The following is a 25794-nucleotide window of genomic DNA, read 5'->3' as shown; positions in this document are numbered from 1 at the left end:
TCGTTCGCACAGATACCCCATAACGGTGAGCAAACATGGGAAGAGCCTGGGAAACGGAGAGGCTTTTATTGAAATCCAAATACAGCTAAACGCGTAAAACCGGCGGACGGATCTCAAAGACACGGATCCTGACCTGGCTTCACACACACACACACACACACAGAGACACACACACAGACACAGACAGAGATGGAGGGGCGAGCAGGATGACGGGGTTGTTTTTAAAAAAAAGCAAGGGGAGGGGGACGGGGGGATGTGAAGCCGAGGCGGTGGGGCTCAGAAGAAGTCTACGTCCTCAGGGGCGTCCAAGTCTCGGTACTCTACGATGGCGCGGGGGTCTCCTCGGACCATCCTGAAGAGAGGGAGAGAAGAAGAGAGCTGGAAGGGGGGAACTTGGAGGTCTTCTAGTCCAACCCCCTGCTCAAACAGGAGACTCTATACCACTCTGAACAAACGGTTGTCCAGCCTCTTCTTAAAACCTCCAATGATGGAGCACCCACACTTTCTGGTGGCAAGCTGTTCCCCTGGTCAACTGTTCTCACCGTTAGGAAGTTTCTCCTTAATTCCAGGCTGCTTCTCTCCTGGAGCTTTGGAACTTAGAATCTGAGCCCCCTCTTCTTCTTTGGGGCAGCCCCTCAAATACTGGAAGGCTGCTATCGCGTCCCCCCAAAGTCCTTCTTTTCTCTGGATGGGCCAAACCCAAACCCTGCAATCCTCCTTCCCACGTTTTGCTCTCCAGACCCCGAATGGTTTTCGTTGCTCTTCTCTGCACTCTTCCCACAAGCGCAACATCACTTCTACTGCACTGTTCGGAGTATAAGGCGCACCTTCCCCCCCCCCAAAAGAGGGTGAAAATCTGGGTGCGCCTTGTACACTGAATGCAGCATTCCTGGCCTCCCGAAACCCCTGCCCCCTTCACCAAAAGGGCCCTGCAGAGGCTTTGGGAGGCCTGCAAAGTGCTCCTGGGGGCTGGGGAGGGAAGAAAATGAGTGAAAAACGGGCTGGTTTTTGCTTGTTTTTGCCCCCCCCCCCGCAGCCCCCAGGAGCTCTTTGCAGGCCTCCCAAAGCCTCTGCAGGGCCTGTTTTTCACAAAAAGGTGAGGCGTGCAGAAGGTTTGGGAGGCCTGCAGAGTGCAAAACCTTTTTTTTTTTAATTTACCTCTTCAAAATCTTGGTGCGTCTTATACTCCGAAAAATACGGTATATTGTGGTGAGCAGAATTGGGTGCAGCCTTGCAAGGCCTTATAAAGCGGAATTAATACTTCACCTGATCCTGATTGTGTCCCTCTGTTAATGCAGCCTTAGGACTGCGTGGCCACAGGCGAGCTGCCCATTGCCCCCCCCCCCACTCCCACCCCCAGGGTTGGGACCCAGCCCTGCCTCTCGCACAGGTGACGGGGAGGCTTCCCTGCAGCTACCTGTTTCGCGGTTTATTCAGGTATCCAGCCTGCCCTCGGAAGGTGTCATAGTTGCCCCGGCCGGCGGCATAGGGAGCCGGGGGGTACGGAGGGCCACCTGGGAAGAGAGGAGGAGAAACGGTGGCCTCGCTTGAATTAACCACAGAAGAACGGCCCCCTGTTGAAAAGTTTGAGGACCCCTGGACTAGACAATCTGCAGTCCAGGGGGCCGATTCACGGTCCCTCACCCCGTTGAGGGGCCGGACCAGCTGGGTGGGCGTGGCTAGGTGGCCATGTGACTGGGTGGGTGTGGCCCCGTTAGCCATCCATTTTCCCTTTGTCCTTGCTGTACTTGTGCTCAAGGCAGGGGATCTATTTACTTAAAAGAACCCCCCCCCAAAGGGAAAAAGGCACAAACTTTCTTGCCACTTGCCTAACTTCATTAAAAGCAGCAGCTTCAGGCTCCTCCTCAAAAGAGGCCATTAAAAAAAGAATAAAACCAACAGGATTCCCTTCAAAATAACTCCTGATCCTATGATGTTTCACGTGTCCCCACAATAAACCAGACTGAGAACTGGACCGATTAAGACTGCAACTAAAACCCCCAAGTGGGCATGGAGGGACGCTGAGAGAAGCAGGCGGAAGAAGGCGAGAAGCAACACAAACACACACACACACACACACACACACACACACGGCCTCCAATGGTGAAGGAAGGAGGGATAATGGGACCCTCAGACCGTTGGGGGCCGGGCTTTAGTTTGAAAAAAAAACCCATGAACAAATTTCTACAAGCACCGCACACGTATCTTCATTGGCCCATGAAATAACACAACATCTAAAGGGAAGAACAATCGCAACCAACGTAAATATACTACTAGTCCGATGGGAAGGGTGGGGCTGCTTATTTGGGACGACAGGGCCAAAGGTCTTTTAAGCCCGGAGGAGAATTCACAAACCGACTGGCTTTTTGCCTCACTTGTGGATGTGTATTTGCACACATGACCATCTCCCCAAATTGTTCAGCAACCAATATATATGGGTGTGCTTTGCCTATGGGGGGAATAAAAGCAGTGGGGGGGGGGGATCCTCCTTCAGGCATTCCTCTGGGGCTGCATCTGCGTCCCTCCCTCCCTCCCTCCCTCCCTTCCGCCCAGGAGGGGAGCTGCCCCACCTACCTCCGTATCCCAGGATGGGCGGGCGTGGCTGTCCGTAGGGCATCAGTCCCTGGGGGGCCTGCGGTGGGTAGGGCAACCCGGGTGCCAGGCCTGAGGAGGGCAAAGGGAGGCGTTTGGCCCTTGCCAGGGGAGCAGCAGCAAAGCCGCCGCTTAGGACCAGGAAGTGCCGAGGGGACGGAGGAGCCCGCTGGGCGTTTTCTCACCCGCCTCCACCTGTGGCGAGAGAGGGGCTGGGTGTGTGTGTGTGTGTGTCTCGCCCTCTCCCAGAACTCCGGCAGGGACCCCGAGGCTCTCCTTCCACCCACCCCCGACTCACCCTGCCCGGGGACGGGTGGCTGGTTCAGCTTGAACTCGGGCAGTGCCGGCCGCTTGGCGTCCATCAGGAAGTTGTTGAAGAAGGAGACCTCCTTCTTCACCTCCTCAATCTTCTCCGCGTGCTTGTTGAAGATGTGCTTGCGCACAAACTCCGGGCCCTGCAGGGGGGGGTGGGGGGAGAGGGAGGGGGGGTGTCAGGAGAGCCCGGGTGGGAGGGGGAGCCTGACCTTGCCTGCCAGACAAGGGGGCCGGTGGCTAGGGGGAGGGGGGGGGCTGCTGGTCACCTTGAACTTCTTCCCGCTGAGCGGGCACTGCCACTTGTCCTTGCCCAGCTCCAGGGTGTTGGAGGTGACGAAGTTCTCCACTTCCTGCTCGGGGTCCTTCTTGCCCATCTTGAGGGCTTCCTCCTCCGACAGGGACTCCCGGATGCTGAAGAGGGGCAGCAGCTTCTCCTCGAAGGCCTTCTGCCACTCGGCCACTGGAAGGGCAAGGAGTCCGTCCCAGGGGGCCCCACCTCTGCCCCCCCCCAAAGCCCCCAAAGCCACCGGCACGACCCACGGGGCGGAGGGGCTCCTCCGGGGGCAGACCAGGGTCTTGGGCTGGCAGGAAACACGACGACACCCGGCTTCTGGGCTCCCCTCCCCACCTTGGGGCAGAGCGAGGCAGGGCCAGTCCTCGACCTACAACTCTTCCCTCAGTGACGGTTCAAAGCTACAAGGGCACTGAAAAAAGTGACTTATGGCCACTTTTCACACTTACGACCCCTGCGGCTTCCCCACGGTCACCTGACCAAAATAGGGACACTTGGCAACCTGTTCATATTTACGACGGTCGCAGTGTCCCAGAGTCACGTGATCTGCTTTGCCGTCAACGGGGAAGCCATCCACTTAACAACCTAAGAACCGCCGTGATTCACTCATCAACCGTGGCAAGACAGGTCCTCAAACGGGGCAAAACTCACTTAGCAGCCGTCTCGCTCAGCAACGGAAACTTTGGGCTCCATTGTGGTCCTCAGTCCTTGACCTACAGCCGCCTGTTCAGCGACCATTCGTGGTCACAACAGCGCTGAGGAAAGGGGCCTCCTATACCGTCCTTGCAACTCCTGTGGCCTCTCCAGGCCCAGGAGGGAAGCCCGGGCACTGCCCGCCTGGCAGGCCTTGACTTCGGTTGCAGTGTCCCCGGGGGTCAAGGGGTCGCTGTTCCTAGCAAGCCAAGTCAATGGGGGTTGGGGGGGTTGCCTGATTCACTTACTGACTGAAACTACGAAATCAGGTGCAGCTCCCTTCACAACTGCCCTGCTTGGCCCCAGAGACTCTGGTCTCAGCGTTGGTTGTAAGGTGAGGACACCCCCCGGTGCTTCCTTCAATGGCAGCAGCGAAAGAGGAGGGCAGGGAATGTGGGGGGTGGCGGACAGGCCCCGTACCTTCACGGTGGGTGACGCGGTTGGGGGGAATGGGCCCACGCACATGGATGATCCCGCACCGGTTGGGCATCTCGTCCTCGTTGAGGTACTCGGAGGTGTTGTAGTAGTCGACCGAGTGGACGATGCGCAGGTAGAGTAGCAGCTTGTCCAGGACCTGTGTGGCACAAATGGGGAGAGGCTCAGCCCGCCTGGCACCCCTGGGGGGGGGGGAGGCACCTTGGGACCCGCCTCCCTGGACGCAGGGCTCACCTTCACCAGCTTCTCATCCCTCTCCACCGTGATCTCGGCCGGGTTTCCCTCTTTGGGAGTCTCTTCCGAGGGCTCCCCGCTTCGGCCCAGCAGCTCCTCCTCTTCTGCGCTGACCTCCTCGATCAGGTAGTCCGTGATGTTCTTCAGGATGGGGTTCTGGGAGGGCAGATTCTGGGGGAGGGGGGGATGCCAGGTGAGGGGCAGCCCCACCCTCGCCCGCGCCTCTGCCTGGCTGCCACCGCGGCTGCCTCCCCTGGCCAGAGTCAACGGCATTACGCAGGGGGCTCTTGGCTAAGAACCGTCCGTTGGGTGACTGTTTCAAGTTACAAAGGTGCTAGGAATAGTGACCAATGACCACTTCTTCACACTTACGACCGCTATAATGTCCCTGGGGTCATGGGCTCCAAATATGGACACTTGCTTGGCAACCGGTTCATATTTATGACCGTCGCAGCGTCCCTGGGGTCAAAGGGTCGCTGGATTCACTGAACAACCGTGTGACTACCTTAAAGATGGCAGCGAGTCACTCAACGACGGCGGCAAAGAAAGGTCGTAAAACCGCAGCGCCTTCCCCGAGACTCACCGACACTTCGGAGGGCAGCTGGGCCTCGCCGGCCCCCCACAGCTGGGTCCGGTCGTCCATGGCGTGGATGAGCTTGGCCGCCAGCTTGATGTCGTTGCGCAGGATCTGCTTGTGCTGCGTCATTCCGTTGATGTTGCGCACGCGGCGAGTCAGGTCCCGATTGACGCCAGGGCTCAGCTCACAGTCGCGCAGCTGGAGGGGGGGAGGCAGGTCAGGCAGCCGGCATTCTCCCCAGACCCACGCGGGAGGCCCTGCCGGCCCCCCCCGGCCCCCCTCTGCCCACCAGAGAAGTGAGTGATTCTCAAGGGCCCCCCCCCCATCTCTACCCGAATATTCTGGAGATTCCAACAGATTTCCTTGATGTTGACGGTGCGGTCGAAGGTCAACCAGCCCCTCCGGAAGAACCTGGGGACGGGAGAAGGGCCGGTCAGAGGCTCTGGCAAAGCCCACCCCCACCCCTCATTTGCAAGGGGCTGCAGCGCCCCTCCCCTGCCAGAACAGCACCCCAGCTCCAGAAAGAGGGGCCCTCTGGGGGTGCTGTTTGGTGAGGGAAGGGGCTGCGGACCCAGGCCCTGGCAGGAACCCAGCCAACCCTCCCTGCAGCTGAGCCCTCCTCCCTGCCCCCTGGGGCTTCTGGGTTTAGGAAAGGACCAAGAGAAAAAGTATTTCCCTCCCTTCCTTCCTCTTCCTCTCTTCCTCCTTTCCTTTTTCTTTCTTTCCTTCCTAACTTTCCCTCCCCCCCTTCCCATTATTCTCTTCCTTTCCTTCCTTCCTCTTTCTCTTCCTTCCTTCTTTCCTTTCTCTTTTCCTCCTTTCCTTTCTTTCTTTCCTTCTTGCCTTTCCCCCTCCCTTCCCATTACTCTCTTCCTTCTTTTCTTCCTTCGTTCTTTTCCCTCCCTCCCATAAAATTAACTGGCTGCCCATTTGACTCTGGGCAACTCTGGGTGGGGCACAATCGTTATTTTATCCCTGTTGTGAGCCTTCCTCACCTGGGGGGGTGGGACTGGGGGGGGTTCTTTTCTAAAACAAGGGGAAAGAGCTGCCACTGAGCAGGCCGCACCTCCTCCCGCCAGGCCGTGTGTGTGTGTGTGTGTGTGTGTGTGTGTGTGTGTGTGTGTCTGCTTCAATAAAGCTCACCCCAAACTTAAAAACCAGGGTGGGGCTGGGGGGGGGGGTCCCGCGTGCCCTTACCTCCGTTCCGGCTGAGGGTCCGAAAGAGCCACTCTCATGAATCCAGGGTACCTTTTGCAGAACTGAGGAAGCGGAAAGGGTTGGTGTTGTGTGTGTGTGTGTGTGTGTGTGTTGAGATGGATAGGCAATCCATCTGCCCCCCCACCCCCCCCTTCTCCCCCGGGGCCGCACTCACCGCCACGATCTCTGCCTGGGGGATGTTGGGGGCGATGTTGCGCACGAAGAGGGAGCAGGTCTTGTGCAGAGCGCGCGGCTTGGGCTCCCCAAGCTCCTTCTCCTTGCCTTTGGGGGAGCCCTCCCCGTCCTTCGGGCCGGCCGGCTCCTCCTTGGGCTTCTTGTCTGCAGCTGCACAGGAGGCAGATGAGGCCGGGCCTCCCCCTCCAGGGCCTGCTGGGACCCCTCAGACCCTCCCCCTGGGGGCCCCTCCCCTCTCACCTTTCTCCTCTCCTTGGGGGCGCCCGCTCTCGGAATCGCTGTCGGACTCCGAAACGCTCCCCTCGTCGTAGCTGTCGTTCCCGCTGCGCTTCCGCTTCCGCTTGTGGGTGGTCTGGAAGAGAGGAGGCAGGAGAGGGTCCCACACGCTTCCTTTGGGCTGAAGGCCTATCCCCCCCCCCCCACTGTCTCATTGGCCTGGAACTCTGGGGAGGGAGGGAGGGAGGGAGGGAGGGAGGGAGGGAGGGAGGGAAGGGTTGCATGTGTCCCCACATTCCCATTACTCCCCCCCCCCGCCCCAAAAGAGCTGGAAATTAGGAAGCCTACAGGTGTTCCCCAGCTGGCTGAAGCCCCCTCTCCTGTCACTTCAGACCGGGGTGTGTGTGTGTGTGTGTGTGTGTCTCCTGGGACACAAGGTTATTCTTCTCCCCCCCAGATGTCACCCCATTTAGCTGGCCTCCCTCTTCTTGTGTCCACACACAGAGTTGACCAGAGGGCGATCTGGTGGGGGCGGAGGGACCCCCCCTTGTCACCCACCTTCTTTGCCTCCTTCTCGGGCTCCTCTTTCTTCTCCCCCCTTTTCTCCTCCTCCTCCTTCTTGCCTTTTTCCTCCGGCGCTTCCTCCTCGGCAGTCTGCAAAAGAGGCCTGGTCAGTCAGAGCCCGGCCTGCTCCTCAGTCGGGGAAGGCGGTAGGAGGCCTTGGCCCCGTTAAAGTATTCATGACCGGGAGAGACATGGGAACAAGGTCAGCCAATGAACGGGCATAGCAACTAAGTCAGCCAATGGGAGCTTAAACAGATCGGAGTCTGTGCAGGGAATTGAAACAGAAACTTAAGGAATCTGCTGCTCTGAGAAGTAAACTGAAGCAGTCTGCCTGGCTTGTCCGCCAAAAGGAAGCCAACTGCTTGGGTTTCCCTGTGACTCTCCTGCCTTGTGTTTCCTTGGAAGAACCTCCTGTTGGGATTGTACACTGAGTCACCTATCCTTCTGTATATGAAGCAGTTAAGGAATCCGGCTGCATCATTTGGCTGCGTGTGCTTCCTGGTTTTCAATGGATGCAACAAACTCTCTCTCTCTCTCTCTCTCTCTCTCTCTCTCAGCATCTCCTCCCCTCCCCCGTTTCCCACCTTGGCCTTCTTGGCCTCCTCTTTCTTCTCCTCCTTCTCGGAGGAGACTCTCCGCTCCTGCTCCGGCAGCCGGTTCTCCTCCTTCTTCCCTGGCTCAGCCTTCTCTGGGCGCTCCTCTTCCTCCTCCTGGTCCAAGACCTTCAAGTCGTGCTCTGTCCCGCCTTCCATCTTGATGACAGCTGGGGAGGCCAAAGCCTTGAATTGGACGGAGGACCCGCAGAGCCGCCAGTCCTCCGTGGCAGCGGGAGACCCGTCCCTCCAAGCCCCAGGGGGCCAAGGAGCCCAGCTCTGCCCCGTCCCTCCCCAGGCGTCCCCTGCCACGGAGGACTCCGCCCACTTTCCCAGTGTGCAGGATGGCCCTTCAAGGGCAGGAGAACCACAAACAAGGGCCGCTGTGGCTGCCTCCTCCGGGGCTTCAAGCCACCCGGGGACAGGCTGCCTCTGGGCACCTACCGGCGTCCAGGACCTTGATGATGGCATTGGCCTTGTCGATGTCCAGCTGCAGGCCCTCAAACCAGCCGTTGTCCATCAGGTAGAGAAAGACACTGAGCCGGTTCTGGAGAGCATTCTGGGCCTCCTGCTTCCTCCGTCCGGCTTCTTCCGGGTGGTATTTGGACCGGAACCTGAACGGGGTCCAAGCGAGGAGGGAAGGGAGCGGAAACAGACAGAGAAGAAGGCAGAGGGAGACACGCCTTAGCCGGAGGGGAACGGAGCGCGCTGCCCCTCAGGCACCGTCCACACATGCAAAGCTGGGGAAGGAAGTGGCAGGGAGAAGAAGGGGGCCTTGTAAGGGACGGACGGACGGACGGGTGGGAGGGACCTGAAGACCTTAAAAGAACCAGCCAGAGGCGGGCTGTATACTGGACACTCAAAAATCCTGGTTAACAGCAGCCCAGCTGTTTTGTGCAGATCTTGGGGGCTCTCCTGCCAACGGGGGCAGCCGAGGTGCCACCTCCTCCTCCTCCTCCTCCTGCTGAACCTTCAACGCAGCTCCCTTGCTGCCTCTCCTAATCAGCTCAGGGGCTCCACCTGGGCGCCTACCAGATGCTTGAGAATGCCAATGCCCATCGTCCCCACCCTATACCTGGCATCTGGGCAGGGGGGGGGGAAGAGGATGAGCGTGGGCGCTTCCCATCATATGGTGGGGGGCAAAGGCAGACTTTGAGGGAGGGGCAAGGAAGTGCATCGCACCCCATCCCTGGCCCACAAAACATCGCTCGGGTCCCCTCTGGATTTCAGCCCCACTGTGACACTTCCATTCGCTTAGAGCAGGGGGTCTGCCACGTCAACGCCTTTGGACTTCAACTCCCAGAATTCCCCATTCCGGGAGGTCCAAAGGCCTCCAAGTTGCCAAGGGGTTCTAAATGCTTGCTTGCAAGGCCCGACCGCTCCCCACTCCCAGCCCTGGTCTTGCCCCCAGACATGGCCCACCCTCCGGAAGCCTGCCTCTTGGGCCTTCCCCAGAAGGATCAGCAGAACCTTCCTGGCGCGCCTTGGTCAGAGAGCTGCCGCCTTGTGTGGGGAGTTTGCACCCTCTGCTGGTTGGGCTGGGGATAGGCCCTCTGCTAGCCCCGGGTGCCAAACCTGATGGGGAGGCGCCGGTGGGAGGGCTGTGAAAGGGGGGGGGGGAACGGAGTGGACACAACCAAAGCCAAAGCAGGCCTTCTCTATAACGTGACCAGGCCAACCGGAAACGAGCCCTTAGAAATGTTAGTTTCCTTTCTCTCAGCTCTGATTTAAGAAGACAGAACACGTCATACATACACGGAGGGAGCCACACTGCGAGCCTTCCAAGCGAAGAGAGTTTTCTTCGGCGGATTTTAAGAAAAACCGCCCGGATTTAGGAACATTGGAATCTCTCTCTCTCTCTCTCTCTCTCTCGTGCTGGGGTGCAGGACTTGAAAAAGAGGAGCCGCCTGCACGATCCTGAGCTGTCTACCTCCTATGGATTCACATTCAGCTACTCACTGCATTGTGCACAGTGAAGGCCCTGGCTGGCTAAGCTACGGAGGAAAAAAAAATCCACCACTACCAGCCGAGAGAGGAAGGAAAAAATGGAAAAAAAAAATGAAAAAGAAAACCAGATTCAAGGCTCTTGGGTGTGTTTGGATTTATTTATGGATTCTCCCGGTTGAGGACGGCTGAATTTTGGAGTCTCCTGCGAGAGGTTCGTGGGAGGAGGGGAGAAAAGGCCGTGTTATTACAGTTAACATCCAAAACAAAAGGAAATCAAAAAAATAAATAAAAGCTAGGAAGGAAATCAAAAGTGGTTAAAGCGAAGAGACATCAGCTACAGCCCACAGAATATGGGGAGAAAAGACAACCCGCCTCCATCCTTCTCTTGAGCCACGGCCGGGGCAAAGGACCCTCTCATTTGGGGGGGAAGGGGGCAGGCCTTGCCTCATCCCCATAAAGACCCCTTTGCTCCCTCCTGCCGCAGACACCGGGGTGGGCTTCCATGCCTCCCAGCACGCGAGCTTCTCCCGGGGCTGGGAAAACCTGGGATTCTGGGCTGTTGTTTTCCAGCCTTTGCAGCTGCCCCCCCCCCGCGTCCCCTCCCCAAATGACCCCAGCAGTTTCCGAGGAGAAAACCCGCAGCCGAGGTCAGCCACTCTTCCGTGCTTCAGGCTGGAAAACAAGGAGCCTCTTTTCCATTTTCCCCCTGGAAGGTTGGCAGGACCAGCCTGTCCTATTTTAACTGAATCTTTTTAGTGTGGGGCACTCAGTGGGGAGGGGGGGCAGGTCTGAGCACCTCCCTTCTCTCCCCCCTCCCCAAAAAAGGGATTGACAGGCAGGCAAGGCAACCATAGGCAGCTATTCCCCCTGGTTCCCCCCCCCCAGCTATGAATATGCCCCCTTGGAGAGGATGCCCTCCTACGAAGGGACACCCAGGATTCTGGGGATGTCCAGGCAAATTACACAGCAGCCCTAAAACAAGATATCGGCAGTCCTCGACTTACAACCGTTCAAAGTTCTGACTTGCAAGCCTTTTTTCACACTTACGACCATTGCTGCATCCCCACGGGATCAAAATTCAGACGTTTGGCAACTGATTCATATTTACGACAGTCGTAGCGTTCCATGTGTGTGTGTGTCACACCATCCCGTTTTGCGACCTTCCGATAAGCAAAGTCAACGGAGGAAGCCAGATTCACTCAACAAGTGTGTTACTCAGTGGCGAGGGAGGTCGTAAAATGAAGCAAAGCTCGCTTAACCGATGCCTAGTTGAGTAACATCGGGCCCAAGTGCAGTCGTAAGTCGGGGGCTGCCTGATCTATCAAGCCAGCTTGGTGTTGTGGTTAAGGCGGCCAACCAGGATCTGGGAGAGGGTGAGGAGGAGCCAGGAGGGGCAACCCAGGAAAGCCCAGGAGGTCAGTAGCGGCTCCTGCCCAACTGTTCTGGTTGCCAAGAAAAGGGGGTGGAAAAGATTAAAATCTATCTATATTTTGGCCGCTGAAAAGAGCTGGGAAGCAGAGACGGAGCCTCTGGGGCGGAAACAGCGGCCTTCTCTCCCAGGCAGCCCTGAAAGGGGGTAGAGATGGAGGGGGGCCCCAGAGGCTGCAGAGGGGAGGAGAGGGAGGGTCTCGTTTCCCCTCCTTGGCTTGGTGGGTTCTGTTGTTTCATTTCCCGTCTCCTTTCCTTGCCTTCCTCTCCATTGGTGGAGGCTGCCCGGAGGGGCCAATAAACCTCCTGAATTCTCTCCAGTGGCATCAAAGGGAGAGGAAACGGCTGGAGGGGATTGGCCAACCGTGACCTCCGGCACTGCTGCACCCGTTTCCCCAAAAGCAGGAAGGAGAGAGAGACCGGCTGCCCCCCCCCACTTCCTCCGCTCTCTCCCGGGGAGGAGGCCCTGGGCCCTTCCACCTGCCCCCCCCCCGGGGTCAGATGCGCTGCTGCTGCTGCTGCTGCTTCTCAAGCCTTGGGCCCCTCCCTCCCTGACCTCCCACCGTCTTGGCATCCAACTGCTTCCCCCTAAACCTTCCCAGCTTTAGCGCATTCTCTGGTTTTGGCCGCCCAATTGAGAAACAGCCCATGCTGGTCAGGCGCTCTTTCTAGGCGCTGATGGGGAAGGGAGGGGCGAGGGCTCCTTCAGCTCACAAGGGCATTTGGGGCCACAGAGAGGACGTTGCTCTTCAGCCAAGGGGGGGGGGGGGCTCCCTCGGCTGGCTTATTTCGATGCAAAACCCGAGGACCCCAAATGGGTGAGAAAGCCCCCTCCCCTTCAGGCAACCCTCTGGAGGAGGAGAGGCTGCCAGGAGGGGAAGCGCTGAGGGGGCCTGGCTGCCCGGGGACCCTCCTGCTTTTCGTCTGAGGACCTGGGGCTGCACAGGCAGACCTCGACTTACAAACGTCCACTTAGTGGCCATTCAAAGTTACCGCTTTGTGAGGAGTTGGGATCGTTTTTGCACTTAAAAATGTTACAGCAAACGCCTCCCTGCCCCCCCCCACCCCCGGGGTCACCCGATCAAAAGTTTGAACACTTGGCAACTGACTCGTATTTATGACGGTCACAATTGTCCTGGGGTCACATAATCCCCATTTGCGACCTTCCGACAGGCAGAGTCCACAGGGAAGCCAGATTCGCTTAACGACTGGGTTACTAACTTAACAAATGTAGTGATTGGCTTAATTGTGGCAAGGAAGGTCGTAAAATGGGGGGAAACTCAAGAAATGTTTCACTTAGCGACAGAATTGCAGTTGTAAGTCGAGGGCTGCCGGTGTATTGTTCAGCCAGGATTGCTGTGGCACTGAAGGCCAGGAAATAAACAAACAAACATTTAAAAAAAAAACTATTGCTGAAATGTCTAAACCCAGAAACCACCAGCAATGCCTGACCCACCCACCCGCTTCTCTCCTGGGGTTTTTACATTTGGAAACCCACCCGCCCGCCCGTGAGGCCCTCCTCCCTGCCCTCCGAGGCGGGCAGCCCAGCCCACGAGAGACGTACCACTCTTCCTCCTTGTGGGCCAGGAAGAAATTTTGCATCTGCTGGCGGCGGAAATCCAGCTTGTAGTCGTTGTAGCGCTTCACGGCCTCCGTCTCGTCCACGGAGTCATCCAAGGACAGGAGGAACTCCTTGAAATTCTTCATGACGGGCGGAGCGATGCCCAGGTCCACTTCTGCGATATTCCCCAACCTGGAGGGAGGAGGAAGAGGAGGGATTAGCCGGCAGCCACCACTTCCTTCCCGCTGTTTTATGCCTCAAGAATACCCAGGTAGCGTTCCTGCTAGAAAATTCTAACAGGAACAAAAGAAAGATTAATAAAGAAACCGTCTAATTACTTATTGGGCATAAAATTGGAAGAGGAACAAGTAAAAGAGATAATGATAGCATGAGAGAAAATACGATATTATTGGATAAATGGCAGAAATTGTGGGACAGGAACTACAAATTAACAACGTCAACTGCATATCAAGAGAATTCGTATGATGTTTTACAGATGGCATCTACCACCGGCAATGGTTGGAGAGAGAAAAAAGGAGTTTGGAAATGAAGAAAGCTAAAAAATAAGTAGATAATACACTTAGAGATATAAATAAGATGAAAACTGTTAGTATGTGTATGACAAGAATAATGATGTTTAATGTTGGTATGATACTGTTGCTAGGAGCTATTAAGAAGAAAAATGGAGAGTTTTATAACGTTTAAATGCTCAATATATTATAATACTAAACTTAGGGAAATAATGTTAATATGTGAAAGTTGTGGCAAAAGAGGAACGATGTTGCATAGAGATGTTTGCACCCAGACTAACACACTGCTTAAGGAAAGATAGAATATTTATTTTGGAACTAAAAAATAGTAAAACTTTAAAAAAAAGAATACACAGGGAGTTGAAAGCAGGCAGAGTGAAGATGGAGAGCATCAAAGCAAGAGAAACGTTGAGAAAATGAAAACAGTACCTGTGAGTCAAGAGTTACTCTCCAACGCTGTCAACTTTAAGACTTGGGGACCGTCTCCTGGTGATTGGTCTAAAGGCACCCAGTCAGCTTTCCTGCTTATTGCGGGACTAGAACTCACCATCACCTGGTGATTGGCTCAAAGTCAGTTCTAGGAATTGAATTTGGAATTCTAGGAGTTGGAAGTCCACAAGTCTTAAAATTGTAGGCTTGACCACTATAGAAACCATTGTTTCTACTAATAATGGAATGGAATGGAATGCAGAAAAGAAGAATATAGACTAGACTTCAGAATTGGAATGGAATGGGCTACAACGGAATATTTTGCTTAAAGGAAGAAAGCACGCAAAATAAAGAGTAAAAATGCAAGCTCAAGAAACGCTTAAAAGCAAGAAGAACTGAAGATGGAGAGAGAGCCATCTTCCTCGTTTGATGACAGAAGCTCGCCAGCCACGCCATGACCTTTCCCAGTGGCATCTCGGCTGCCACAGGGAAAGTCAAGAGGGCAGCTCTGAACTGTTTACTAGGGAAACTGAAGCTGTAGCAGCCGAAAGGGCAAAAGAAAAAGAGTTCAGCTGCAGAATACCCCAAGGGATTTTCAGAAACTCCCCTCTCAAACAGCATTTGCACTGCCTCCTCCTCCTCCTCCTCCTGAAGAATCATGCAGATGAGCAAGAGAGGAGACATGGCTTTTGGCCTCAAAGCATAGGTGATTCGCAATCAAAATTGCCTCCTTTTTTTTCCCTTCTCAGGAAAGTCCTTTAAATCAACCCTGATCTGTTTGTGGGCTTACACAGCTTTCCTACCTGGGACTGCCTTTGGCATTTCAGAACTAACCAAACACCCAGGGGTTCAGCAATTAAAGCACCAGGCCAGAAACCAGGAGATGGTGAGTTCTAGTCCTGCCTTCGGCATGAAAGCCAGCCAGGTGACTCTGGGCCGATCCCTCTCTCTCAGCCCAATCCACCTCACAGGGGTGTTATGGAGAAAACAGGAGGAGGCAGGCTTGTTGGATATTTATTTATTTATTTATTTATTACTTGAACTTATTAGTCGCCCCCTCTCCCCACAGGGACTCGGGGCGACGTACAAAAGTATTATATAGCGTACAGAGGAGGTAAGAATAAATAAATAAGTTACAATACCTAAAAAAGTTAAAACCCCAGTGAAATTAACCCTTAAAAACTAAAATTACCAATTAAAAATGCCCTGGGCTGGAGAGGTTGTAGTATTATGCCAGGTCAGCTAGTCGAAACAGGTAGGTTTTCAGCTTCATACGGAAGGAGCGAAGGTCGGTTGTTGTCCTGATGTCTGGGGGGAGGTCATTCCAAAGGGTGGGGCCCACTACAGAGAAGGCCCTACTCCTGGGCGTTGCCCTCTGGCACTCTCTGGAGGACAGCACCCGGAGTAGTCCCTCTCTGTGTGAGCGGACGGGTCGCAGGGATGTATGGGGCAGGACGCGATCCCGCAGGTAACTAGGCCCTGTGCCATGGAGCGCTTTGAAGGTGGTAACCAGCACCTTGAAGCGCACCCGGTAGGCCACAGGAAGCCAGTGCAGCTCGCACAGGATGGGTGTTATATGGGAGAACCTCGATCTCCCCATAATTACCCGCGCGGCTGCATTCTGGACCAACTGCAGTCTCCGGGTGCACCTCAAGGGGAGCCCCATGTAGAGAGCGTTACAGTAGTCCAGGCGAGACGTCACCAGCGCGTGAGTGACTGTGCGCAAGGCCTCCCGGTCCAAAAGGGGCCGCAATTGGCGCACCAGGCGAACCTGGTGGAACGCCCCCCTCGCCACGGCTGCCACGTGATCTTCCATAGACAGCCGGGCATCAAGGAGGACGCCCAAATTGCGCGCCCCTTCCACCGGGGCTAATTGATCGTCCCCGATGGCCAGCAATGGCATATGCTGGTTGAACCGGGAAGCCGGAAGCCACAGCCACTCTGTCTTGGAGGGGTTGAGCCTGAGCCTGTTGTCATCCATCCAGACCCGTACGGCTTCCAGACACCGGGACATCACTTCAACAGCCTCGTTGGGGTGGTTTGGGGTGGAAATGTACAGCTGAGTGTCATCAGCGTACAGATGGTATCCCACCACAAAACCACGGATGATCTCGCCCAGCGGCTTCATATATATGTTGAACAGGAGAGGCGAGAGGATCGACCCCTGTGGGACCCCACAGATAAGGGGCCTCACGGTCGACCTCTCCTCTCCTGCCAACACACATTGCGTCCGGCCAGAGAGGTAGGAGCGGAACCATCGTAATACGGTGCCCCCGACTCCCAACCCCTCCAGACGGCGCAATAGGATACCATGGTCGATGGTATCGAAGGCCGCCGAGAGGTCTAATAGGACAAGGATGGAGGAACAACCCCCATCCTTTGCCCTCCAGAGATCATCCACCAACGCGACCAAGGCTGTCTCCGTGCTGTGACCGGGTCGGAAGCCGGACTGGCGCGGGTCTAGATAATCAGCTTCCTCCAGGTGGCGCGGAAACTGCTGAGCCACCACACTCTCAACAACCTTCGCTAAGAAAGGAAGGTTGGAGACAGGACGGTAATTTGCTAGCTCCGTTGGGTCCAGAGAAGGCTTCTTGAGCAGGGGCCTCACCACCGCCTCTTTCAAGGCGGTTGGTAAAAGGCCCTCACCCAGCGAAGCGTTCACCAGCCCCAGTAGCCAGCCTCGTGAGGATATGTTTGTCACCTTGAGTTATTTGTTAAATAATAAAGGTGGGATACAGATAGATGATATAAGATAGATACATGATAGATAAATATAGATGATAAGAGTGATAGAGATAGATACATTAGATAGACAGGCAGACAAGACAGATAAATGATAGAGATAGATACATGATAGATAGAGATAAATATAGAGATACATGATAGTTAAATAGACAGATAGATAGATAAATGATATAGATACACAATAGATAGATAGATCGATAGATAGATAGATAGATAGATATAAATAAGAGATAGATACATGGTAGACAGACAGGCAGACAGATAATGAGAGGTGGGGGGAGAGGAGATACCCCCAAGAACCAGCTTACCTGGCTTGGATGGGGAGGATGTGGTGTTGGGTCACGTGCATTTCCGGGTGTGCCCAGGGCTGGGGAGGCCCATAGGAGGGGCCCGTGGAGACCCCGCTGTAAGGCATCTCATAGCCGGAATGGTAGGGATCTGCTGTGTGCTCATCCCTGCGGAAGGAAGGAAGGAGGAGATCCTTTCGCACATGCTCAGAAGGGGCCTCCCTCAGCTAAACCCCCAGAGCAGGAGGCTCAGGTCCCTGGGGGGAGACAGACCCCACGCCCGCCTGACACAAATTCTTCCTTATCGTAGGGCACTTCCACATCATATTTCAGGAAAACGGAACATGGGAATAAAATACTAAAACACAGAATATGAAATCTGAAATCTTAACAGGAAGATTCCACCTAAGTTGCAAAGATAATTTTTTACGAAAACCCACCAATCCCGTCTCATGCGCTTCTGTGGCGGGCTCAGCTCGTGACGCGGGGGGGAGAAGCGTTCCCGCCTGCTCCGGTCGTAATCCCGGTATTCCCCTCTGCTCCGGCGCTCCCGGCCTCGGTCCCATTCCCTAGCGGAAGGAAAGAGGTCAGCGTTTGCATCCTGCTGACCCGGCCTGCATTCCTGGCAGCAGGACTCATACAGAAGCCGTAAACACGACAAGAAAAGCTCCCCTGACAACCTCAGGAACCAAAGGCCTGTCCAAGGGAGTTCCTTTGGGTCGGCTGGCTGAAAGGGATTTGAATTCCCTGGGGTGGAGAGTGCAGGCAGAGGCTGTTTTCTAGCTCCCCTTTCTCAATTGTGGGAGCATCATCTATGCCCCCCACCTGGAGTAACACAATGGCTTAGCCCCTGCTAAACAGCCTTGTGGCGACTGGCAGGGCAAAGGACGGGTCCTTCCGTACGTACCCACGGGCAGAAGAAGCCTCAAGGTATTTTGGGCAGGCCCCTTTGCTTGCAAACCCTGCATATATTTCTATCTACTGTATTTTTCGGAGTATAAAATGCACCACCCCCCCACAAAAAAAAGAGGGTGAGAATTTGGATGCACCTTACATACCGAATGTAGCTCAGCTCCCCCACCGTTTCCCCCCCCCCCTTTGGCCTCTGCCTCCCAGCAATTTACCTCCTTGCAGCCAACGGGGAAAATGGGGCTTGCAGCGGCTGCAATAGGCAGTGATGGAGAACCTATGTGTGTGCGTGTGCCCACAGGCCTGTCCCTTGGCCATTTGGGAATCTGTTTTCAGGCAGTTTTGGGGTCAAAAACAGCCTCTTTCTTTTGGCCATTTTTGGGTGCCCCAGCGCCCACAAAGACCAGCTGGAAACTGGTCTTCCTGGGCGCTTTGTGGGGGCAGATTCCCCCCCCTCCCATTTCCCTCCCCAAAAGCTAGGTGCGTCTTATACTTGGGAGTGTCTTATACTCCGAAAAATACGGTACTTGAGTTTTTGGAGGTGTCTGTCTGTTTTCTTGCAGATATTTCATTGCTCAAGCCAGGTAATATCATTAATGCTAGAAGGGAGTGGGGTTTACGGGGAGAGGAGGACGGTGGGGTCCTTGGTGCTCACTGAGCTTGGTGGTTTTCTTGCAGACGTTTTAAGACCCAGCTAAGGAACATCATCAGCGCTAGAAGAGGGTGGGGATTACATTTCTAGTACTGATGATGTAACCTAGTGGGGTCATGAGATATCTGCAAGAAAACAGGCCAGCTCAGAAAGCACCGAGGACTCCCGATTTCAACCCTGAGCTGCAAATATTCTTCTTTATTAGTCCTACCTACTTTCCAAACTGAAGGCCAAGCCTGTCCAGTGGGCCCCAAAGAGCAAAGAGGAGCTTTCAGTCTGCTTGGCCCTTTCTCCACCCTTCTCTGTCCTCCGGGCATCACCTGTCACTCCAGTCGTCTCGGCGTCGGTCGTCTCGCTCTCGAGAGCGATCGTAGTCACTTCTCTCGCGTCGGAATTTGTCCCTGCGCCTGCGGTCGTATTCGTCATCGCTGTCTCCCATTGCGGTGGCTCAAGACCATCTGGAGGACAGAGGCGGAATGAAGCCGAGATCAGTCTGCCTGCAGGGGAAGCGGGTGGGCTGCCTGGAAGGGGCAGAAGGACCAAACCGCATCCAGTCTCCCTTAGCAACCAGGAAGCTCTTCAAGAACTTGGGGTGGGGGTGGAGGAAGGATCTCTGTTTGCAGGAATTTATTTGCTATTAAGTTTATAAGCTGCCCATCTCACTGTTGAGCGACTCTGGGAAGCTTACAATATCACAGGGATTAGTTGGTGGGTTACCCCTATAGAAACGGAGAGTGGTTATTAATTGACAAAACTAAAAAGTTGATATTATACCTTTATTAAGGATTTCACTGCACCAAAAAAAAAAGTCACTGCTCTTTCCTTCCTTTTCCCAGCTTCCCTCATTTTATTCCCTCTCTTTCCTTTCCTTTCCCATTTTTCTAACATCCTTACTTGTATTTTACGTTAAGAAAAAGGCCCTTTAATTATTATCTGCTGCCTATTTCAACTTGAGGCTACTCTACACAGCCACAACAATAAAAAGGAGAAAATAAAAAGGAAACTGAAACAAATTGAAAGTAAAATAGAAGAAAATAAACAAGAAAAAAGTAAATGAGAATACATTGATTATACAATGTACACATATAGACACACAATCCTTGACTTACGTCAATTGAGTCCAAAATTTCTGTGGTTAAGTGAATTTTGCCCCATTTTACAACTTTTCTTGCCCCAGCTTTTGAATCCCAAGTTGTCAAGTTAGTAACCTGGCTGTGAAGTGAATGTGGCTTCCCCAATGACTTTGCTCATCAGAAGGTCGCAAAAGGGGATCATGTGACCCACCCACCCACTCGGATGCTGCAACCGTCATAACACGAGTTAAGTTGTCAAGTGTCCCAATTGACAACTGGGGATGCAGCAAGTGGGAAAATCATATAAAGGTCACTTTCTTCAATGCCAGGGGAGAGCACACACACACACACGTGTAAAAGAAGAGACAGACGTTGTGATCTCCAAAACTTAAAATATATTACCCGCTTGAGAACACGTCTGAAGTAAAAAATGACAGAGCTAATTCTAGGTGTGAGGCGGGTGGATAGGCCCATCACATCCAATGCCAAATTGATCAATGATGTATAAAGGCAGATATCTCATCAATGGTAGTTTTTAACACTCTGACATGTTAGCAGAAGTTAATGAAAGCTAAGTGGGTAATATATTTCAAGTTCTGGAGATCGCAATGTCGGTCTCTTCTTTTAACACTACACCTGGTTAAATATATACATGTATGATACATAAGTTTTTCATTCCCCTGGCTCAGCTGATAAGGGGGGGAGAGCTTGTGGCTTAGAGGTTAATACAACTGCCTAATATGTAAAAACAGCCCAGGTTTGAATCCCAGTACGGGTATGGCTAGCTGATGAGAGCTAAATAGCTTGAAATAGATCTATACTAGTCTCCCTTCGTTTATCACCAAACAATTCTATACAGTCTATATACACACCCACCCACAATCAAACAATATACTTGGCCGAGCGCCAGCTCTCCCTCCCTCCCTCCCGCAGCAGCGTCCATTACTCGAGGCGGCGCCCACTGCCAGCCTAGCCCCCGAGGGGCCAAGCGGGCTGAAGGAAGGGAAGCGGGGCCAGAGCCGCGAGGAGGGCCAAGGCCCGCCGTCCCCGGGACCCCAGCAGGCACAGCCGAGCCGGCCACGGATGATGGGCCCGCGGGAGGGGCTCTTTCCCACATGGGGGGGGGGGGGGCGAAGGAAATGGCGGCGGGAGGCGACGCCGCCTCGCTCCTCACCGGCTACCCGAGGCGCCGCTGGCTGCAGGGTCCGAGAGCGGCCTCGGCAGCGCGGTCACCTCGCTGCCCGCGCCGGAAGCCCGCCGCCTCTGCAGGACGCACTTCCGGCCCCGCCTCCAGACGTAATTTTAACGCGCCGGAAGCCCCGCCGGAGGGAGGCGGGGCTAAGCGAACTTCTGGCGGTTCTCTAGTCCGCCAGGTCTTATCTTGTGCAATGCTTGGGGGAGGAGTGGAATTCCCATCATCCCCAGCCATGTGGGCCAAATCCAGGTGGTCGCCTGAATGTCGGCCCACTTAGGAGGAGAAAGAGAGAGTGTTGCTTAGATCATAGGTCTCCAAGCTTGGCCACTTTAAAACTTGGGGACTTCAACTCCCAGAATTCCTCAGTCAGCTTTAGAATTCTGGGAGTTGAAGTCCCCAAGTGGCCAAGCTTGGAGACACCTGGCTTAGAAGGACGATCTAGCCTCGTACAGCTCTATTTCCGCAAAACGCTTGGGCCAAGCGCGTTTCACCATAAAGGCGAGGGAAGCCTAGAGCAGCAACTGAGTTGACTAGCCCGCCAAAGCGGCGGCCGGAGAGCTAGGAAAGTGAAGAGTCATCTCCCCGACCCCTCAAGGTGTCACTGGCGGGGTTTCTGATCGCCTCTTCCTGCCCACGTGGAGGGAGGAGGGACTTCCTGGACTATTTTCAGTTTCTCCCCTTTTTTACAGTCTTGGCAAAACTTTTGCTTTCCTCCCTCTCGACCCCCCCCCCCCACCCGCCTTGCAACCTTAGAAAGCGGGAAATTCTGCTTCCTTTATGACGTCTTTAGGCCACAGCATTTGATTCATCTGCAAAAGTCTAGACAGGCGCATCTCTGGGATTGCACTTGGATGGGAGACCACCAAGAAATTCCAGGGCTGAGAGCCAGGAAAGTTGGGGGGGGGGGGAAGCCCCAGGAGGATGTCCCAAGAGAGACCCACTGGCAGTGCCCAGAGATGGAACTCCCACCGATGGAGGCTTTGGATTCTCCTTGGTCAAAAATCAGTCCAGAGACTTTTCATGGGACGCTTTGCAAGGAAAAAGGCTTGGGACCCTCACACCTTTCTCCCCTCAAGGTTACGCTCATCCTTCTTGGCTCTCCAAGGATTCGAACTCAGAGCAAGGACAAGCTCACCCCCGGCCCACCAACAGCCAACCCTATTGCACGAACGAAGGCAAATAGACAGGGTCCCATTATAAATGATTCAGGATCCAATCTGGGTCGGTCACTGGGACGAGAGGTTGGCTCTTCTGAAGTTTCACGCTCGTGCTGGAGCCCATCCTCGGGGAAACTTCTCTCTTTCTCTGTCCAGAATAAAACCTTATTCTTAATTTCCTTTTTAACTTTTGTAATATGTTTTTTTTTTAAATGTTGTACGCCGCCCTGAGTCCTTTGGGAGAAGGGCGGCATATAAATCCAATAAGCAAACAAACAAACCTTATTCCTTAGAGCAAGGGTCTCCAAGCTTGGGCCCTTTAAGACTGGTGGACCTTCCCCAGCCTCTCTAGTGGCCAAGGTTGGAGACCCCTGCCTTAGAGCCAAGATCATCTTCACAGTTTCCAGCTGTTCTTCTGAGGGGCTTGCAAGTTCCTGGACTGAAAGGGGGTTGGGCTGGCTCAGCAGAAGCCCCTCCCTCTTTAAGCCCTCTTCTCCTCTGGCTGAGCTGCTTCATGTGGGGAGCCAGAAGTGGAGGCAGCTGCTCTCTGGAAGTGCCATCCCAGCAGCTGTCTCATCCCCATGACCCAGCTGTTGGCGATGGGGGGGGTGTCTTTATGGGCTTCCCATGTTGGTGACCTAAAACAGACCCTTGACCTCTGGTTTGAGGGCAGGTACCAGGGGGACACTTGAGGGATCCTGGACACTCTCTTCTGGAAGCCCCCTGGGGGGGGCAGGAAATGCTGGGGGTTTGGGGGAGGGGGGCTTACAGCTGTTAGGAAAACAGCCCTTTCTTACAAAATGACATGAATTCAGCTTGTGGCAAACCGCCCAAGATGGTAATACTTTTATTCAGCAGCTCGACGGTAGAAGGCTAGGGAAAAAAGGAGTGGTGGGCTTAACAGACGGAGCAAAAGAAGCAGCTTCCAGAGCAGAGGCCCTCCCTCCCCCCCCCTGCAGAGGCCCCCAAAGACCCCCTTGCTCTCTCCTTGTCGGGAACCGCTTCAATTCCTCAGGAAGCCCCCCCAGGCCAGGCGGCCTCCCCGTCCCCCGTTGGGCCCGGGGGGAGGGGTTGTCACCCCGTCCTTCAGTTCATGGCCCCGAGGGACCCCGGGCTGGCTCTGGAGACCGGGGGGGGCGGGGGGGGCCGCCGGATCCAAGCAAGCAAAGGAAGACGACGCTCATGGCTGTAAACATTTCCAAAGGGGGGGAGGGTCCGGAAAACGCGACCCCCCCCCCATTCCGTCCAAGAGTCCCTGAGGGCTGCCGGTGCCAGGACCGCCGCTCCATCAGCCGCCCAGCCGGATGCTCTGGATCATCTGGAAGATGGCTGGCAGGGAGAAGCCGGAGGAGGGGAGGGGGCGTCAGGGCCAGCCCAGCAAGACCCTCCCCTTGCTCCCCCCTCCCCGGAGTCGCAAGGAGGGGGGCGGCCGAGCTCCTGGCCGCGTGCAGAGAGCCCGAGGCGCCCCTGGAAAGGCGGGGCAGCCTGGATGACCTCGAGGGGTCCCGCGGGGAGGGAGGGAAGGGGGTGCGCCGCCTACCTGACCCGCAGACCACGAAGACGAAGAGGGCCAGCAGCCACGGCCCCACCGGCGCCTTCTCCTCCTGCGGGGTCTGGGGAGACGGCGGGGGGGGGGGTTAGAAGCCGCCCCCTCTGCTCCCTCCCCTCCCCCCCCCCTGCCAGCTCCCCGCCCTCCCGCCCCCTCCCCGTACCGGGGCTCGGTGGGGGCCGCCGCGCTGCGTGATGCTCTTGCTGTGCCGCTCGTTGGCCACCTTCATGCGCTGCACGCCGGACATGGCGAGGGGGAAGCGGGGGCTGCGCGGCTGTCGTGGCGCCTCTGGCCGAGTCCCCCGCGCAGGCGCAGCGCTCCCCCCGCCCCCGGGGGGCACCGCCTTCCCCCCCCACCCGCCGCCCCTGCACCCAGCCCCGCCCGGCGACCCCCCCCGACCCCCGCCACGCAGTCGCTCCCGAGAGGCAGGGGAAGGGTCTGCAACTCTTTCCCCCCCAAAGACCCCCAAGGCTTCCCAGGCATCCCCCCTCCCAGTACTTCGTCCACTCCCCCCCGCCCCTTGGATCGCCCCCCCCCCCAAAAAAAGACTGGGAGCAGCACACAGCAAGAGCCTTTTAATTTCATCGCAACTGGAAGTGGGCCCGTCTGGATGGTGCTGGAGGGCCCCAGTCCTGAAAAAAGGGGGGGCTGCACAGGAAGGGCTTCCAGGAGAGGGAAAAGGGTATCTTGGGAAGAGGCGGGGGGGGGGGGAGCAGGGGATCTCCCCAAGTTCCACAAGCTTCTTTCGGATGCAATGGATTCAGCCAAAGAGGATGGACAGACAGACCCCCCCCATCTCCTCTGTCTCCCACCCCTGTGGAAAGCCCTTTTGGGGAGGGGGATTCTGGGAAGGGAGGCAGACGGCCATGGCAGCTCCATCCTGGCGGCTCCTGGAGGCCCCTTCGAGTCTTGGCTGGGGAGGCATCCTGCTTGGGAGGGGGAGAGGGGTCTCTACTCTGTGCCAACCAGAAGGGCCCAGTCAGGCGAGGGTCTCGGCAGGAGGCACCCTCGCCTGCATGCTGGTCTTCGGCTGCGGAGGCCACACCGGATCGAAGAGGAGCTCCTGAGCCAGTTGCTGGTACTCTGCCCACGGGGCCGCCTGCCGGCAGCAGGAATGCATCTCCCCCAGCTCCAGCTGTGGGGCAGAGAAGGGGTGGCAGCCTGAGAGCCTGGCTGGGCTTCAGGAAGGGCACAAGGGGGCAGCAGTCCTTGACGGATGCCAGTCCCTTGACGGATGCCAGGCTGAGGGGGCCACAGCCTCTGAGCCGCTCGCCCCTCCCGGCCTGCAGAGGGTCACCTGGGAGTCCCAGGGCCCCTCCCTCTCCTAGCCCCCCCACCCAAAAAAAACCCAGGGGGTTGTGCAAATCCGCAAACGTTGTGGGCTGCTACAATCCAATCAGGATCCCTTGGTCTGCCCCCTCCCTCCCTCCCACCCACCGGGTCTCTCTGGCTGCAAAGCATGAGGGTGGGGGCGCTTCAGGCAGATTGGGAGGGGGGAACTCCCTCCTCTCCCCCCCCCCACGCATATTCCAGGCCCCTGGGAGGGGATGCCTTTTTTTGGTCAGCTTGCAGCTCAGCAGCCGGATTCCCAAGCGGCAGGACCCCTGGCCCCCACCCCACAAGGGAAGGGCTCCACCTGTGGGAAGGCTGCCTGCCTGGGAGGGTCCTCCTTGCGCCTGCCATAGCAGAGCCCCTGCAGTCACACACGAAGCCCTGGGGGTCCAGGAGAGAGACTGGTCGGGGGTGGGTAGGCCTTCCCCACTCGGAGCCTCCCTCCTTGCCCCAAGCGAGGGGAGCTGGGGGTGGGGGGCTTGCCTCCAGGCAGAGGGCAGCACCCGGTTGCTGAATGCCAGGAGCAGCAGGGCCAGGCGCCACTCGAAGGGGATGCAGGGCAGCTGCGGAGGCAGCAGGCGGGAGAGTCACGGGTGAGCTGCCTGTGCCCTGTTGGGCTCCTGCCTGGGCGGGGCTGGTTCCTGCTCGCTTCGGGTCCCCCCCCCCTCCTGCCCAAAATATACAGGCAGTCCTCCACTTGCAAAGCTTCACTTAGTGACCATTCAAAGTTACAATGTCACTGAAGAAACTTGTGACATGAGCATTTTTCAGAATTACGGCCGTCGCAGCATCTCAAAATGTGGATGTTTATCAACTGACTCATGTATGACGGTGGCAGCGTCCGGGGGGGGGTCAGGTGATTCCCTTTTACGACCTTCTGACAAGCAATGTCAAGGGAGAAGCTGGGCTCGCTTAATGACCATGTTACTCCTTTAACAACTGCAGTGATTACAGCAGCTAGGCTGCTGATTGCGCAACATTGGAAGAAAGATTTTTTACCGACAATTGGTCAATGGACTCAGAAAGTGGCGGGGTTCGCCGAAATGGCAAAAATTTCAGCTTTTTTAAAAGATCAGAAGCAGGAGAATTATACACAA

The 25794-nt window shown here is 55.8% G+C and overlaps 2 protein-coding genes across 2 annotated transcripts; both read right to left on the bottom strand.

Moving 5' to 3' along the window:
• Positions 1 to 52: 52 nt before the first annotated feature.
• Positions 53 to 20766, bottom strand: LOC309401647 (serrate RNA effector molecule homolog). Its single transcript, XM_081970739.1, has 20 exons — positions 20639 to 20766; positions 18712 to 18849; positions 17271 to 17399; positions 16852 to 16998; positions 12843 to 13031; positions 8348 to 8517; positions 7895 to 8073; positions 7305 to 7400; positions 6771 to 6882; positions 6511 to 6680; positions 6336 to 6397; positions 5471 to 5549; positions 5145 to 5336; positions 4562 to 4732; positions 4313 to 4466; positions 3174 to 3367; positions 2891 to 3047; positions 2575 to 2664; positions 1418 to 1514; positions 53 to 352 (listed from the first exon to the last, which is right to left on the bottom strand). The coding sequence occupies exons 2-20, from the start codon at positions 18828 to 18830 to the stop codon at positions 277 to 279; spliced, it is 2583 nt and encodes an 860-aa protein (XP_081826865.1). The 5' UTR covers positions 18831 to 18849; positions 20639 to 20766; the 3' UTR covers positions 53 to 276.
• A 1540-nt stretch (positions 20767 to 22306) lies between these two features.
• On the bottom strand, positions 22307 to 23663 carry LOC309402129 (stress-associated endoplasmic reticulum protein 2-like). Its single transcript, XM_081971726.1, has 3 exons — positions 23529 to 23663; positions 23357 to 23429; positions 22307 to 23145 (listed from the first exon to the last, which is right to left on the bottom strand). The coding sequence occupies exons 1-3, from the start codon at positions 23610 to 23612 to the stop codon at positions 23105 to 23107; spliced, it is 198 nt and encodes a 65-aa protein (XP_081827852.1). The 5' UTR covers positions 23613 to 23663; the 3' UTR covers positions 22307 to 23104.
• Between the last annotated feature and the right edge of the window lie 2131 nt (positions 23664 to 25794).

Source organism: Natrix helvetica, assembly GCF_964273705.1.
Source record: "Natrix helvetica genome assembly, chromosome: Z".
NCBI classification, from domain to species: Eukaryota; Metazoa; Chordata; class Lepidosauria; order Squamata; family Natricidae; genus Natrix; species Natrix helvetica.
The sequence above is the reverse complement of the archived record's forward strand: the minus strand, read 5'-3'. Positions and strand labels throughout refer to the sequence as shown.

What these genes read in the sequence shown, in the direction of transcription:
- LOC309401647 (XM_081970739.1), bottom strand. Translation starts at nt 18,830, where the DNA reads ATGGGAGACAGCGATGACGAATACGACCGCAGGCGCAGGGACAAATTC. An exon ending in CATCAAGGTCCTGGACGCCG is followed by an intron (nt 8,074 to 8,347) that starts GTAGGTGCCCAG and finishes TGGCCTCCCCAG; the next exon opens with CTGTCATCAAGATGGAAGGC. An exon ending in CCCCCAAGGAGAGGAGAAAG is followed by an intron (nt 6,681 to 6,770) that starts GTGAGAGGGGAG and finishes CCTCCTGTGCAG; the next exon opens with CTGCAGACAAGAAGCCCAAG.
- LOC309402129 (XM_081971726.1), bottom strand. Translation starts at nt 23,612, where the DNA reads ATGTCCGGCGTGCAGCGCATGAAGGTGGCCAACGAGCGGCACAGCAAG. An exon ending in GCGGCCCCCACCGAGCCCCG is followed by an intron (nt 23,430 to 23,528) that starts GTACGGGGAGGG and finishes CCGTCTCCCCAG; the next exon opens with ACCCCGCAGGAGGAGAAGGC. An exon ending in CTTCGTGGTCTGCGGGTCAG is followed by an intron (nt 23,146 to 23,356) that starts GTAGGCGGCGCA and finishes TCTCCCTGCCAG; the next exon opens with CCATCTTCCAGATGATCCAG.